General features: G+C 45.4%; 1 protein-coding gene across 4 annotated transcripts in view; it reads right to left on the bottom strand.

Moving 5' to 3' along the window:
• Window positions 1-15770, bottom strand: part of LOC145342936 (paladin-like) — a 144402-nt gene that overhangs the window by 13099 nt on the left and 115533 nt on the right. For 2 of the 4 annotated variants that reach the window (XM_080188568.1, XM_080188572.1), the window contains one exon: window positions 7918-8073. In XM_080188568.1, the coding sequence (XP_080044694.1) occupies window positions 7918-8073 (156 nt within the window). The remainder of the gene's footprint in view (window positions 1-7917; window positions 8074-15770) is intronic. The other 2 variants (XM_080188569.1, XM_080188571.1) reach the window with 1 other exon arrangement.

The raw sequence follows: 15770 nt of genomic DNA, 5'->3' as shown, positions 1-15770 counted from the left end.
GTACCTGATGAGTATTAATTGATGGTTAAATCAGGGAGCCTCATGCTTCCTATTTAAAGTATGTCAGACTCCCACCCTGCATTCAGCAGGGAACAATTGGAGGGCTGGCTGTGTACAGATGTATGGTGTAAATAAAGTAACTTGGTGACGGGACTTCTGCCCCGTGAAGTGTTCAACCGGAAGGAGGAAGGAAAAGCTATCCCCCAAAACTTCCAGCCACTGGTGCTTTCTCCCTGGGAGAGGAGAAGGACAGACAAAGAGAGAAGGGGACCAAAAAGACCAGAGGTCTTGGGCCTGGAGGCTCAAGGCCCAGCTTTCATCTGCAGGAGGGAGGACAACACCCAACAAAGAAAGTAAGATTGAAGGACTGAGTTGTTGGTGCCCCCATTCATCAAAAGTCTGTGCCTGAAATGGAGGGGGGCGGTGTGTGGAGTACAGAAAATCTTTCCTATCTACAGGGGTGGGGGGACTTTTTGTTCACCCACCCACTACCCCCTCCTCCTCTCCTTCTGACCTGGAGCACTAGCTCTCCTCGGTGCTTTGTCTCTCAGCCTCCCTCCTGCTCCTCCGTCCTCCTCTCTCCCTCTCTGAAACCAGGAAGAGAGCTCCGAGCCCATACCCACCCTACCTTCCCTCATTCCCTCTCTGACCCCACTCCCCCAACACCTGTGTAGAGAACCCCACCATACCCACTCTCCCTTTCCCCTCTACCCCCTCTCTATGCCATGCACTCCCACAGGAAAAAAAGAAATAATACACCAAACCACAATATCTGGACAATCTCGGGCTGGGTGTAGCACCCTTTAAAAAAAAAGACATTGCAACCACATCATCTTTACCGGTGGCAGGGTCTTCCAGGCCCACCTATGGGGGTACAGTGGCATCTAAAGCCCCCACCGCTGCCAATGCCCTGCCACCACTCTGCATCAAGTACTACGCCCACCCTGACATGACCATTGAGGCCTGCATGAGGACAATGGCTGGGGTTATTATCCCCTCAGCCATTATAGCAGCCTCTAAGATGTCCGGTAAGGCTGTTTCCTTCCTGAAGGCCAAGCTGGTGGTCCACCTCGCCCTGGAAAAGGTGGGCGGGATGTCCCTGGCAGTGGACCATCTGGAGCCATCACCCATTGAACATCCCACCCTTTATTCTCGTGGAGCTCCTTCTCCTCACTTCCATCTACTGGTGGGGGGTCAGGTCCAGGGTGGCGCCAATCCCACATGGCATTTGGGACCCAGTCTTCTGGGACATCTACTCCTTCCGGCACCAGGTATTTGTCTGCCTGGCCTGGGAGAGTGCCTTGAGGTGGGGGGGGGCTTCAATGTCCCCTTCGAAGGGACAAAAAAACCATGTCATCTGGTCTGCGGATGGCGTGCCATGCCATGCATGCAAGGAGGTGGGGTATGTTAGAAAGAATTGCCCCACCTCCAAGGCTGCTGACCCCCACCCCCAGGTGGCCGCAGCTGGCACCACAGCCCCCCTCTCCCCCCAATGTGGTACCACTTGGCCCCCCACAACAGAAGGCCACACCAGCAGCTGCTGCCACCTTGGCTGCCGGCAGGGGAGGGAGCGGAGCATCCATGTGGCCAGAAGAACAAGAAGAAGCGAGGGAACGGATCCCCGACCCTAATACCCCAGTCGCCCTAGCAGTCGGCTCGGGGAAAAGAAAACACTTCTGACCGTCCCTCCTATTCCATCAATCAGGCCCGTTGATGCCTCAGCGAACTGTGCAGGGCCCAGTGACGCAAGCGCACAAGTTCCTGGGTCTCGACGTGGGGGCTTGTATGACCCTGAGCCAGTGATAACAACCCCTTCCCAGGAGGAGAAAGGAAAGTCCAAGGGGCAGGGCAGGAAAGAGAGGGGCATCCCCTGCTATCAGGATGCCCCTCAAGAGAAAGCACCACACCTCAGGAGAGGGGGACTCCCCACATCTCCTCCCCTAGCAAAGAGGTGATGGCGTCTATGTCTCTCTCCCTATTTACACCACTCCCTGCCCGCCCCCACCCATCAAAGAAGAGAGGGTAGCAGTGGAAGGGTACGTTTCTGAATGAAGGGCTGTGACAAATGGCATTCCTCAGGGATCAGTGCTGGGACCTTTGCTGCTTGTAATATATATAAATGATTTGGCGGAAAATCTAACTGGATTGATTAGTAAGTTTGCAGATGACACAAAGGTTGTTGGATTTGCGGATAGCAATGAGGACCATCAGAGGATAGACTTGGAGACTTGGGTGGAGAGATGGGAGATGGAGTTTAATCCGGACAAATGTGAGGTAATGCATTTTGGAAGGCCTAATACAGATAGGAAATATACAGTAAATGGTAGAACCCTTCAGTGTATTGGTAGGCAAAGGGATCTGTGTGTACAGGTACACAGGTCACTGAAAGTGGCGATGCAGGTGGAAAAAGTAGTCAAGAAGGCATACAACATGGTTGCCATCGTTGGCTGGGGCATTGAGTTTAAAAATTGGCAAGTCACTTTGCAGCTTTATAGAACCTTATGTAGGCCGCGCTTGGAATATAGTGTTCAATTCTGATCACCACACTTCCAGAAGGATGTGGAGCTTTAGAGAAGGTACAGGAAAGATTTACCAGGATGTTGCCTGGTATGGAGGGCATTAGCTATGAGGAGATGTGGGAGAAACTTGGTTTCTTCTCACGTGGAACGATGGAGGTTTAGGGGCGACCTGACAGAACTCTACAAGATTATGAGAGGCATGGACAGAGTGAGTAGTCAGAAGCTTTTTTCCCAGGGTGTAAGAGTTAATAACTAGGGGGCACATCTTTAAGGTGCAAGGGTTTAAAAGAGATACACGAGGCAGGTTTTTTACACAGAGGGTGGTGGGTTCCTGGAACTCGTTGCCAGGAGAGGTAGTGGTAGTGGGTGTGGTAGTGACTTTTAAGGGAAATCTTGACAAATACATAAATAGGATGAGAATAGAAGGATATGGTCCCCAGAAGAGTTAAGGTTTTAGTTAAGTCGGGCAGCGTGGTCAGTGCAGGCTTAGAGGGCCGAAGTGCCCTTTCCTGTGCTATAATTTTCTTTGTTGTTTGTTCACAGTCCAAAGACATATAGATTAGGTTGATTGGCCATGTTAAATTGACCCTTAGTGTCAGGGGGTTAGCAGGGTCAATATGTTGGGGTACAGAGGTAGGGCCTTGGTGGGATTGTTGTCGATGCAGACTCAGTTGGCTGAATGGTCTCCTTCTACATAGTAGAAATTCTGTGATTATTGTTATAACAGAGATCTGACTCAAAGAAAGGCAGGACTGGGTGTTAAATATTCCTGGATACAAGGTGTTTAAAAGACAAGGAAAGGGAGACTGGGGGAGTGACAGTATTGCAGGTATTGCACTGGAGAGAGAGGATGTTCCAGAGTAATCAAGGACAGAATCTCTCTGGTTAGAGATAAGGAGTAAAATAGTGTAATAACTTTGATTGGTGTGACATCTAGGCCAGAAAATAGTGGACAGGATGTAGAAAAACAAATTTGCAAAGATATTGGTGGGAACTTTCCGCCATTCATGCTGGCAGGATTCTCTGGTCCCAGTGCAGTGAATGAAGATTTGGCTGAGTGCCAAATTCTCTGTCCTCGCTTGCAGTGGATTGTTGGAGCTTTTAGCTATTACAAAGAGGTAGAAGAATTACAGAGTAATTATAATGAGAGAACTTCAATTATCCAAATGTAGACCATGATAGGAATAGTGCAAAGGAACAAGAGGGGTGAGAGTTCCTGGAATGTGTTCAGCATAATTTTCTGCAACAGTATATTTCTGGTCCAGTGAGAGGGCAAGTATTAGGCGTGGTTCTGGGAAATGATTGGCCCAGGAGGACCAGATGTTGACAGGAGAGCATTTCAGGAGAGTGAGCATTATAGTCATAAGGTTTAGGTTGGCTATGGAAAAGGAAAGGTACATTCCAGAGCAGAAATAATAAATTAAGAGAAAGTCAACTTTGACAGAAGAATGCATTTGAGTCAAGTGAGTTGGAATCAAATGATGGCAAAAAAGGACAGTAGCTGAACAATTGGCTACCTTCAAAGAGGAAGTATTGCAGGAATGTTCCTCTCAAGAGGAAACAAAGGATAAGTAAATCCAGACCACCCTGAATGATGAGAAACATGGGGGTGAAAAGTGAAAAGGAAGAAGTGCATTTAAGACAGATGTCAGATAGAAAATATGCTAGAGAATCAGACTGAATATAGGACCAGAAGTGTAAAAACTAATGAGAAAAGAAAGGAGAAATCATGCAAACAGACAGAGAGCTTACATTAAAGGGAATCTCAAAGTCTTCCATAAACAGATAAATAATGGAAGGTTTGGTAAAAGAAAGAGTAAGGCCATTTAGGGATAAAAACTGTAAGAGGGCATAGGTTTAAGGTGTGAGGTGGTAAATTTAGAGGAGATGTACAGGGAATGTTTTTCACACAGAGGGTGAGAGGTGCCTGGAACATAAACAGTGGAAGTGGTGGAAGCAAGCAAGTTAGTGTTAACAATGGTAACATGCTGTGAGGATCAACTGGCCAGCTGACCCAGGAGACAATGTAACCAATGGTAAAATGACGTGATGGTCAGCTGACCCGGTATAAATAGAAAGCAGATGGGGATTGTGGGAAGCTTGTGTGGCCAAGAAATTGCGTCTTTTGAAGCTGCACAGAAAACAGAATATGTAGAAGCTGACAGCAATGAAGATGAGGGCCATGAAGGCGTTGTTTTCATCACAGAAAAATTGGGCCCAATAACGAGTGTACTGATAGATTCTTTTAAGTTTGCAGTTTTGGATGGTGGATGTACGTCAACGGTATGCGGTGAAGATTGGCTAAATTGCTTTTTAGGGTCGCTTGATCATAAAGACTGAAAGTTAAAGAAAGTGACAGTTCCACCTGTTTTCAATTTGCAAGTGATAATACCTTAACTTCTTCTAAAAGGGTGATACTTCCCTGTGGAGTTGCAGGAATTAGCTTGTTTATAAGTACCGATGTTGTTTTAAGTGGCTTACCTTTGTTTTGAAGCAGATCTGCCATGAAAAAAGCCTAGCTAACAATCAATTTGAAGCATGACAAAGCTGTGGTATTTGGAAGATGTGTAGATCTACATTTTACAAGGTCAGGCCATTATTTCCTTCCCTTAAGTGAACCAAAAATGCCTAATCAGAGGATTCATGATGCATTAGTGTCACTTAAAGACAACAGCTTAATGGACAAAAGGAAGATTATGTTGAAACTTCACAAGCAATTTGCTCATCCGGCACTACAGAGATTGAGAGCACTGCTTCAGGATGCAGGTGTGCTGGATAATGGCTATAATGATTTCATTAGCAAATATCAGCCCAATGTGAGATTTGTACAAAATATAGAAGGACACCAATGCATCCAGTTGTGAGTCTCCCATTAGTTCGGGATTTCAATGATGTAGCAATGGATTTGAAAATTTGGGATAAAGACAAAATTTACTACACCTCGTGGACATGGCCACTGGGTTCAGCATATCTATGGTGATTTATGGCAAAGGCAGTAAGACTATTGTGGACAAAATTATGACTTATTGGATTGGAACAGGGTTGGAGGCACCATCTATATTCTTGATGAACAATGTGGGTGAATTTGTGAATGATGAATTCCAAGATAGGAAAATTTAAATATTGTGGCAATGCACACGGCAACAGAAATCCAGTTCAGCAATGGTCAATGTGAACAGAATCATGCAGTAAAAGATAATATGCTGCATCAGGTTTTGGCCAATCAGCCAAGCTATAAATTGCAGATTGCATTAGCATGGGCGGTACATGCAAAAACTTCATTACAAATGGTGGGGGTTATAGTCCATATCAATTGAGATATGGGAGGAACCCAAAGTTACCATCAGTATTGATGGATGCTGCTCCGGCATTAGAAGGGACAAGCATTAGCTCCATTTTTTCTGCACCCATTCTGAATGCCATACATGCAGGGAAAAAGGCCTTCATTAAGGTCGAGGTTTTAGAGCGGATGCGACGAACACTACAGCATCACGTAAGACCTTTGAGAGTACATTTTGAAAAAGGAGATATGGTCTGCTATAAAAGAGAGGGCCTAAAAGAGTGGAAAGGGCCGGTAAGGTGATAGGGACAGATGGTACTATAACATGGTAACCAGACGGTATAAGCCCACTCTTCGAGAGTAGTGGGAACTGATTAAGAATTTGGAGTATATGAATAAGATGTAGAAATACAAGAAGCACTTCGTACCTCACATAGACATACCTTGAGTAGCTATGATGATCAGACAGCTATACACAAGAGAAAATCTGATGATTGGCCAAATAACAGTAAGGCAGGAGATTACTTACTTCAAAGGTTCAGTTCCCAAAATGGGCATAGTGGTATATATACCCGAAGGGTCAAGTGAGTGGAGGGATGCCATTATAATCGGAAAAGTCTCAGGAAAATATAAACACTGACTCAACGTCCAAGAGTAAGGGCAAAAAGCAAAAGCTATAGTTTGAGAAAATTGGATGGAAAGATAGAAGCCAAAAAAAGCAAAATTTAAGTTTTGAGGATGAATCAGTGAGCGCTCGTGGATCCAGAAAAAGGTCATGAATCTGTGACCAAATTTATGTTAACAGAGAACAGAGTGCTGAGATTAGCAACCCTGACAGAGACAGACACAGCAGTAGAGGCTAAAGTTTAAAAAGGAAGGCTAGGAATGGGTGGGATTGTGTTGGTGCAGACTCGATGGGCTGAATGGCCTCCTTCTGCATTGTAGGGATTCTATGAATATCAAAAACTAAAGGACACGAGTTCAAAATAATTGGCAAAAAGAGTAAAAATGATATGTGGATTTTTTTTTACCCAGAGGGTGGTTGGGTCTGAAACAAACTTTGTGAGAGGTTGTTTGAAGCAGGTTTGATCAGTGTTCAAAAGGGAATTAGATTGCTATCTGAAAAGAGAATATGCAAGGTTACAGGGATAATGAAGGGGAGGGGGACCAGCTAAAATGCTCTGAAAGAGATAGCAGACTCAATGGGCTGAATGGCCTCCTGCACTTTGAAGATTCTGTGATTTTCCAAGGAGTCTCAGGGAATTAGGTTAAGTTTCTTAAAATATGAAATATTTCTCTCACATCAATATTTGTGTTGCTGACAGTATTAATGTTGTTATCTCGTGTGGGCTTTTGTCATAACTCATTTGTCGCTGATTTTGCACTTCAATCCATTTAATACATTTTCTGCCCTCATCAACTGAGCCATCCCCTGTGCCAATAATATACCAACCCATATAATGCCTGCATCATATATAATGCTAGAATATGGGTACTGTAATGCAGTGGTTATGCAATTGGTTAGTAATCCAGTGAGATTGGATACAAGTTCATATAATTCACCAATTCAGCATGCCCCCACAACTTCCCCTCTGCCAATTGCCACATAACTCCTTTTCCCCATCAACATTGCCCAATCCCCAATTCTCCCAGTCATCATCCCTTGTGTCCTTGCCCAATCTGGCTTGTATGTGACTCCACCTCCATATTAATGTGGATGATTAATAACTGTCCTCCAAAGAGGCCAAGAAGCTGCAATGCAATGGTTCAAAAAGAAACTCCACTCCCACCACCTCAAGGATAACTAGAAATGGCCAGTAAATATTGGCTGTGCCAGAAATGCCCATATCCTGAGAATCAATAACAAAAGTAGTTTGAAATGTTCAAGCACCCCATTGGTTTATTGGTAGCACATACAGCAATGCCCAATGTACAGCCAAAATAATTTTCCTGTCCACACAGATAGAAGTTACTTGGTGGTACAGAACCTGAAAATTGCTGAAAAGAGAGACTAGTTTCATCTTGCACTCAGGACAAACATTAGAATGCCAAATTTCAAAGATTCTCAATAATTTTCACTTCAGGAGAAAAGGGGAATTTATTAAACAGAAATCATACCTCAGCCATCCATTCTTTGAAGGATCTTTCCCATTTCCCTGGTTTCTCTAGGTGTAGATAAGTGTCAAAAAGAATAAGGTAGAAGTACCTCTCCAAGTACTGCAAGCTGCGTAAGTGTAAGCCTGCTGCAATATCTTTATCCTTTGCCCCTTGCGACTGAAATAAAGGAAATGAATAATATTTTGAAAAGTTAGCAACGCTGATTAATACTTGTTACAGAATCAATTATCAACTCTGTCCCATTTGTACTAATGCTAGCACCTCACTTGTGGAGTTGTTCATATGGATATCGCTAGATAGCACTGGGATATGGGGGAGGACATTCCACTTAAAGAGCAGAACTGCAAGTATGGAGAGGGGAGGGATGATCATGAAATTGAATATCAGTGTCAGGATAGGTGTTAGGCAGCCCACCTGCCCTTAGGCCAATATGGCCCAATTACTGACCACCACATTATGCCCTCCAGCCCCTGCTGAGGGGTGTTCAAAACACATGGCAAGACCACTCGTATAGGCTGGCTGCAGGCTCAAGGAGGTGATGGGTATAGATAGAGTGAATGCTAGCAGGCTTTTTCCACTGAGGCTAGAGGAGAAAAAAAACCAGAGGGCATGGGGTGAAAGGAGAAAAGTTTAAAGGGAATATTGGGGAGGGCTTCTTCACGCAGAGAGTGGTGGGAGTGTGAAATGAGCTGCCGGATAAAGTGGTAAATGCGGGGTCACTTTCAACATTTAAGAAAAACTTGGACGGGTCCATGGATGAGAGGGGTGTGGAGGGATATGGTTCAAGTGCAAGTCAGTGGGGCTAGGCAAAAAAAATGGTTTGGCACAGACAAGAAGGGCCAAAAGGCCTGTTTCTGAGCTGTAATTTTCTATGGTTCTATGGAGGTGAGTGTGGAGTTCTCCTTGTTCAGATACCCTGTGTCCAACAAAGGGTCCAATCAGTAAAAAGGGCCACTCCTACGTGAACAGCTCCTATAGAGGAGATTGAAACCATCTTTAAACAGCATCTTCCTGGTGAAAAACCCAACCACAACAATTAATATGAATTGATTGCTATGATTAGTCAACAGAGTCATTAATGTTGTATAATGTGGCTACCAGAATTTTAAAGGTGAAATAAGTGAATCTTTATCCTAGGTCCATAAAAGCAATTCCTTCACAAAACATCAACACAATTCAAGATGGGTAATCTTTATGGCATGCACTGAATCACAGAAAAGACTCTAATTATAAATTATCAATCGTTTGATAGTTAAGTTTCATCAGAAGACTGGATAATATCCCATATTGTTAATGTTCCACCTCTGCCCATGAAGAGGGAGCAGGATAATATGGGTATTTAAAGTGAACAAAGAATTAGAATCTATCTTTCAAAATTTAGAAACACATAGAGAAATCAAGGACAGATGGACTTGTTAAAAGCAAGTTATGAATGACAAACATGATGAGTGTGATTTTATCACCTTTCTGCAGCTGGCATTCAGATTGGCGAGCTGGCGAAATAGCTTGCTAAGCTAAAAATCCAATTCGCTCTTGGCACAAAACTGTTTATGATCTTCCTGGTCCCTTCTGGATGGCACAAGCCACTTCATGATCAAAAAGGCTACAAAGCATGAGATTGACTGGAGTTTATTATCATTAAGGGTTCAGCACGCATGCTTCCCCCTTCCTGGATGCTTCCCATCTTTCCTCCACATCACACTGGCCCAATTCACTACTGGTCTCATGCGAATCTGGTGAGCTGATCATGGCAGGGGGCTCGGAGGCCATCAAAGCCCCCAGGTGGTTGGGAGTATGGCCTGACGGTGCCCATCAGGCACCCCAGCAGTGGATGTCAGGCTGCTGGAGACAATGATGGTGGCAAGGGGAGAACACTATGCACTGGGGCCATAGTCTATAGGCCCCCGAATAATGATCTGGAGGTGGGGCGGGCTGTTAACACGCAAATAAGTGCGGCGTGCAGGAATGGGACGGCAGTAGTTATGGGAGATTTCAATCTACATATTGATTGGTCGACCCATGTTGGACGAGGTGGGCTCGAGGAGGAGTTCTTGGAATGCTGCCGGGATAATTTCCTTGAACAGTGTGTGTTGGAGCCGACGAGGGAGCAAGCTATCTTGGATCTGGTGCTATGTAATGAGGCGGGTAGAATTAGGGACCTTGCGGTGAAGGATCCTCTTGGAGAGAGTGATCATTGTATGGTGGAGTTTCTGGTGCAGATGGAGGAGGAGAAAGTGGGTTCCCGGACGCGCGTCCTTTGTTTGAATAGAGGGGAGTATGGTAGGATGAGAGAAGAATTAGCGAATGTGGAATGGGGGAATGTGTTGGAAGGTAGGTCTGCTGAGGAGCAGTGGAGGATCTTTAAGGAGATCTTTCTTGGTGCTCAGCAGAAATTTATTCCGATGGTTAAAAAGGACAGTAGGAAGAGAGGTAATAAGCCGTGGATAACGAAGGAGGTGAAGGAAAGTGTTAAATTAAAAGCGGAGGAATTTAGAGTAGCTAAGAGCAGTGGGCGAGAAGAGGATTGGGAAAGGTTTAAATGTCAACAAAGATTGACAAAGAAGTTGATAAAGGAGGGTAGGAGAAGCTATGAGGCTGGGCTAGCACTTAATATAAAAAAGGATAGCAAGAGTTTTTATAAATATATAAAAAGGAAGAGGCTGGCTAGGGTGAACGTTGGTCCTTTAGAGGATGAGAAAGGGGAGCTAGTGGTAGGGGATGGGGATATGGCGAAGGTCTTGAATAACTTTTTTGTTTCTGTCTTCACGGAGGAGGACGTGAATAATTTGCCGGGTGTTAGCGATGGAAAGGTGGTAGGAATGGAGGGTCTTAATGACATTACTGTTACTAGAGAGGTGGTGCTCGACAGACTGGAGGGGCTGATTGTGGACAAGTCCCCAGGACCGGATGGAATGCATCCGAGGGTTCTGAAAGAAATGGCGGAGGTGATAGTGGATGCCTTGGTGGTTATTTTCCAGACGTCGCTGGATTCTGGGGAAGTGCCGGAAGATTGGAAAACGGCTAATGTTACGCCGTTGTTTAAGAAGGGTGCCAGGCAAAAGGCGGGGAATTATAGGCCGGTTAGTTTAACGTCTGTGGTAGGTAAAATGTTAGAATCTGTCATTAAGCAGGAAATTGCGAGGCATCTTGAAGGGAATTGCTTGATAGGGCAGACGCAGCACGGTTTCATTAAAGGGAAGTCGTGTCTGACAAATTTACTTGAGTTCTATGAGGATGTGTCTAGGGCAGTGGATAGAGGAGAGCCGGTGGATGTGGTCTTTCTGGATTTTCAGAAGGCGTTTGACAAGGTACCTCACAAGAGGTTATTGCAGAAGGTCAGGGGACATGGAGTTGGGGGTAGGGTGTTAGCGTGGATAGAGGATTGGTTGTCAAATAGGAGGCAGAGAGTGGGGGTCAATGGGTGCTATTCGGATTGGCGGATGGTGACTAGTGGGGTGCCCCAGGGGTCAGTGCTGGGGCCTCAGCTATTTACCATTTATATAGATGATCTGGAGGAGGGAACCGAGTGCAGGGTGTCGAAATTTGCTGATGACACCAAGATTGGGGGAACGGCAAATTGTGCGGAGGGTGTGGAGAGTCTGCAGAAGGATCTAGATAGGCTGGGCGAATGGGCCAGGAAATGGCAAATGGAATTTAATGTTGGCAAGTGTGAGGTGGTCCACTTTGGTAGGAAGAATGGTAGGAAGGACTATTACTTACGTGGCGAAAAACTGCAGCAGGCGACGGTGCAGAGGGACCTCGGGGTCCTTGTGCATGAGTCGCAAAAACCCAGCTTGCAGGTGCAGCAGGTGGTCAGGAAGGCAAATGGGATGCTGGCCTTCATAGCGAGGGGGATTGAATATAAAAGTAGGGAGGTCTTGCTGCAGCTGTATAGGGCATTGGTGAGGCCGCAGCTGGAGTACTGTGTGCAGTTTTGGGCGCCGCACCTGCGCAAGGATATTTTGGCCCTGGAGGGAGTGCAGAGGAGGTTTACTAGGCTGATACCGGAGTTGAGGGGATTGAGCTATGAGGAGAGGCTGAATAAACTAGGCTTGTACTCGTTAGAGTTTAGAAGAATGAGGGGAGATCTCATTGAGACGTATAAGATGATGAATGGGATGGATAGGATAGAGGTGGAGAGACTCTTCCCGCTCAAAAAAGACAGTAGGACTAGGGGGCACAGCCTCAAGATAAAGGGGAGGCGGTTTAGAACGGAGTTGAGGAGGAACTTCTTCACTCAAAGGGTGGTGAATCTCTGGAATTCTCTGCCCGTTGAAGTGGTGGAGGCTGCCTCGCTAAATATTTTTAAGAAGCGGGTTGATGGGTTTTTGATAAGAGAAGGGATTGAGGGTTATGGGGAGAGGGCGGGAAAGTGGAACTGAGCCACGACAGATCAGCCATGATCTTATTGAATGGCGGGGCAGGCTCGAAGGGCTAGATGGCCTACTCCTGCTCCTATTTCTTATGTTCTTATGTTCTTATGTTCTTATGCAGGCGGGTCACGCATAGTGGATGGCAAAAGAGGTCAAGAGGAGGGGGCATTTCAGGTGTCATGATGGGGAGGCATGCCGGGGTTTAACTGGAGGTCACTAATGCCCCAATGCAGGGGGTCCATGTCAGGGTAGAAGGAAAACATTCTGCCAATGAAGGCTGGCATGTCTGTGGAGGTGGGGGGGGAAGGGTCTCCCAGTGCACCGTGAGATCAGGGTGCTCTTGTGAAATGGCAGCCAAGCGCTCTGAAGCCAGTTTCACTGGCATGTTTAGCTCCCAACTCTCCAAAAAAGTGACTGTCGAAAGATTGCAATGTGGAGCACATCTGAGAGACCGGCGCAATTCACCCTATGTTTCTCACCATTATGACGTTTAGATGCTGATTTGATTTGATTTATTATTGTCACATGTATTAACATACAGTGAAAAGTACTGTTTCTTGCATGCTACACAGGCAAGACATACAGTTCATAGAGAAAGAAATGAGACAATGCAGAATGTACTGTTACATTCATAGCTAGATTGTAGAGAAAGATCACCTTAATGCAAGGTAAGGCCATTCAAAAGTTTGACAGCAGCAGGGAAGAAACTGTTCTTGAGTCGGATGGTACATGATCCCAGGCTTTTGTATCTTTCCCAAAAGAAGAAGGTGGAAGAGAGAATGTCTGGGGTGCGTGGGGTCCTTAATTATGCTGGCTGCTTTGCAGCCAGCATAGGCAGATTCAATGGATGGGAGGTTGCTTTGCATGATGAATTGGGCTACATTTACAACTTTTTGTAGGTCTTGGGCAGAGCAGGAGCCATACCAAGCTGTGATACAACCAAAAAGAATGCTTTCTACAGTGCATCTGTAAAAGTTGGTGAGAGTCATAGCTGACATGCCAAATTTCCTTAGTCTTCTGAGAAAGTAGAGGTGTTGGTGGGCTTTCCTAACTAGTGTTGGTACGGGAGAACCAGGACAGGTTATTGGTGATCTGGACACCTAAAAACTTGAAGCTCTTGACCCTTTCTACTTCATCCCCATTGATGTACACAGGGGCATTTTCTCCTTTACACTTCCTGAAGTCGATGACAATCTCCTTCATTTTGTTGACATTGAGGGAGAGATTATTGTTGCTGCACCAGTTCACCAGATTCTCAATCTCCTTCCTGTACTCTATCTAGTCATTGTCTGAGATCCGATCCACTATGGTGGTATTGTCAGCAAACTTAAAAATTGAATTGGAGGGGAGTTTGGCCGCACACTCATAGGTGTGTAAGGAGTATAATAGGAAGCTGAGAACACAGCCTTGTGGGGCACTGGTGTTGAGGATGATCATGGAGGAGGTGTTGTTGCCTATCCTTACTGATTGTAGTATATGTGTTAGGAAGTTCAGGATCCAGTCGCAGAGGGAGGTGCCGAGGCCCAGGCCACGGAGTTTGGAGATGAGTTTTGTGGGAATAATAGTGTTGAAGGCTGAGCTGTAGTCAATAAATAGGTGTCTTACATAGGTGTCCTTATTATTTAGGTATCCCTATGTTGAGTGCAAGGCCAGGGAGATGGCATCTGCTGTGGATATGCTGCGGCAGTAGACAAACTGTAGTGGATCCAGGAAGTCCGGGAGGCTGGAATTGATTCATGCCATGACTAACCTTTTGAAGCGTTGCATAATGATGGGTGTCAGAGCACCAGCCAATAGTCCCTTAAGGCACGCTGTTTGGTTTTTCTTAGGTATCGGGATGATAGTCATCTTCTTGAAGCAGTTAGGGACCTCAGATTGTTGTAAAGAGAGGTTGAAGATATCTGTGAATACCTCTGCCAGCTGATTCACACAGGATCTGAGTGCTCATCTGGGTACCCCATCCAGGCCAGTTGCTTTCCATGAGTTGTCCTTCAAGAAAGCTGCTCTGACATGTGCAATGGTGACCCTAGGCACAGGTTCATGAAGGGCTACCAGGGTAGAGGGCATGCTCTCGCTGACTTCTTGCTCAAAACAGGCGTAAAATGCATTGAGCTCATCAGGGAGGGCTGTGTTGGAGTTGGTAATTTTACATGTTTTCATCTTGTAGCCTGTTATTTCTTGCAGACCTTGCCATAGTTGGCGCAGTTGGTATGGCTAGCCTGGGACTCTAGCTTGGTCCGGTATTGTCTTTTGGTATCTTTGATGGATCTCCTTAGATCATATCTGGCTTTCTTGTATAGGTCAGTGTTGCCTGACTTGAACGCCTCAGACCTGGACTTCAGCAAGCAGCGGATATTCCTGTTCATCCATGGTTTCTGGTTGGGGAACACACAGATTGCTTCTTTGGCACACAGTCTTCTATATACTTACTAATGAAATCAGTTACTGTAGTGGCGTACCCGTTCAGGCTGGTCGCAGAGTTTTTAAAAACTGACAAGTCCACTGACTCTAAGCAGCCCAGTAGGAGATCATCTGATTTCTCAGACCAACATTGCACAACTTTCTTTGATGGATTCTTTGATGGTCGTTGGTCAAAGGAACTGCAAGCAAGGTGACAAATCCTCCATTCGCACACACAGGGCATTTTCAAGTTAATGACTGTGGCTACTGGCAAGGAATAGTCCTGGGGCCCCATCTATTTACAATTTGTATTAATTACTTATGAAAGGTATCTAAGTTTGCTGATGACATAAAGCTAGGCAGGAATTCAAACTGTGAGGAGGACACAAAAGGTGGAATTTTCTGGCTGCACTGACCCCAAAACTAGAAAATCCAGCCTGAGGTTAACAGACCTATGCATGGTCTACCCCCACCCACTGTGGCAGGTGGGATGGGAAAATTCCCCCGAAAGAGATTGAAAGACTTATAAGTTAATTGAGTGGGCACACCTTTGGACTGTGAGAGGAAACTGGAGCACCCGTAGAAAACCCATGCAGACAATGTCCAAACTCCACACAATCACCCAAGGCCGGAATTGAACCTTGGTCCCTGGTGCTGTGGCAGCAGTGCTAATTATTCATCATAATTCTTACTACAACTGTGAATACTGTGAGCGATTTGGTCTCACATTAATGGAAAAATATACTAGCACTGGAGGTAGTACAATGAAGGTTCACTAGTTTGGTCCCTTAGATGAGACTGTTGTCCTGATGATAGGTTAAGTAAACTGGGTCTATAATTCCTGATCTACAATAATGAGAGGTGATTTCAGTGAAACATTATAATTATGAAGGAACTTGACAGAATCAATACTATTAGTTGTTTCCCCTAGCTGGGGAATGTGGAACAAGGGGACACAGTTTCAGAAGAAGAGGCTGATAATTTGGGACTGAGGTGAAGCGAAATCTCTTCACTCAAAGGGTTATGGGTCTTTGGAATTCTTTACCTCAAAGGGCTATGGATGCTCCATCATTGAATATG

This window comes from Carcharhinus amblyrhynchos, chromosome 5 (genome assembly GCF_965287045.1).
Source record: "Carcharhinus amblyrhynchos chromosome 5, sCarAmb.v2.hapA, whole genome shotgun sequence".
Lineage (NCBI taxonomy): Eukaryota > Metazoa > Chordata > Chondrichthyes > Carcharhiniformes > Carcharhinidae > Carcharhinus > Carcharhinus amblyrhynchos.
This window is presented reverse-complemented; position numbering and strand designations above follow the sequence as displayed.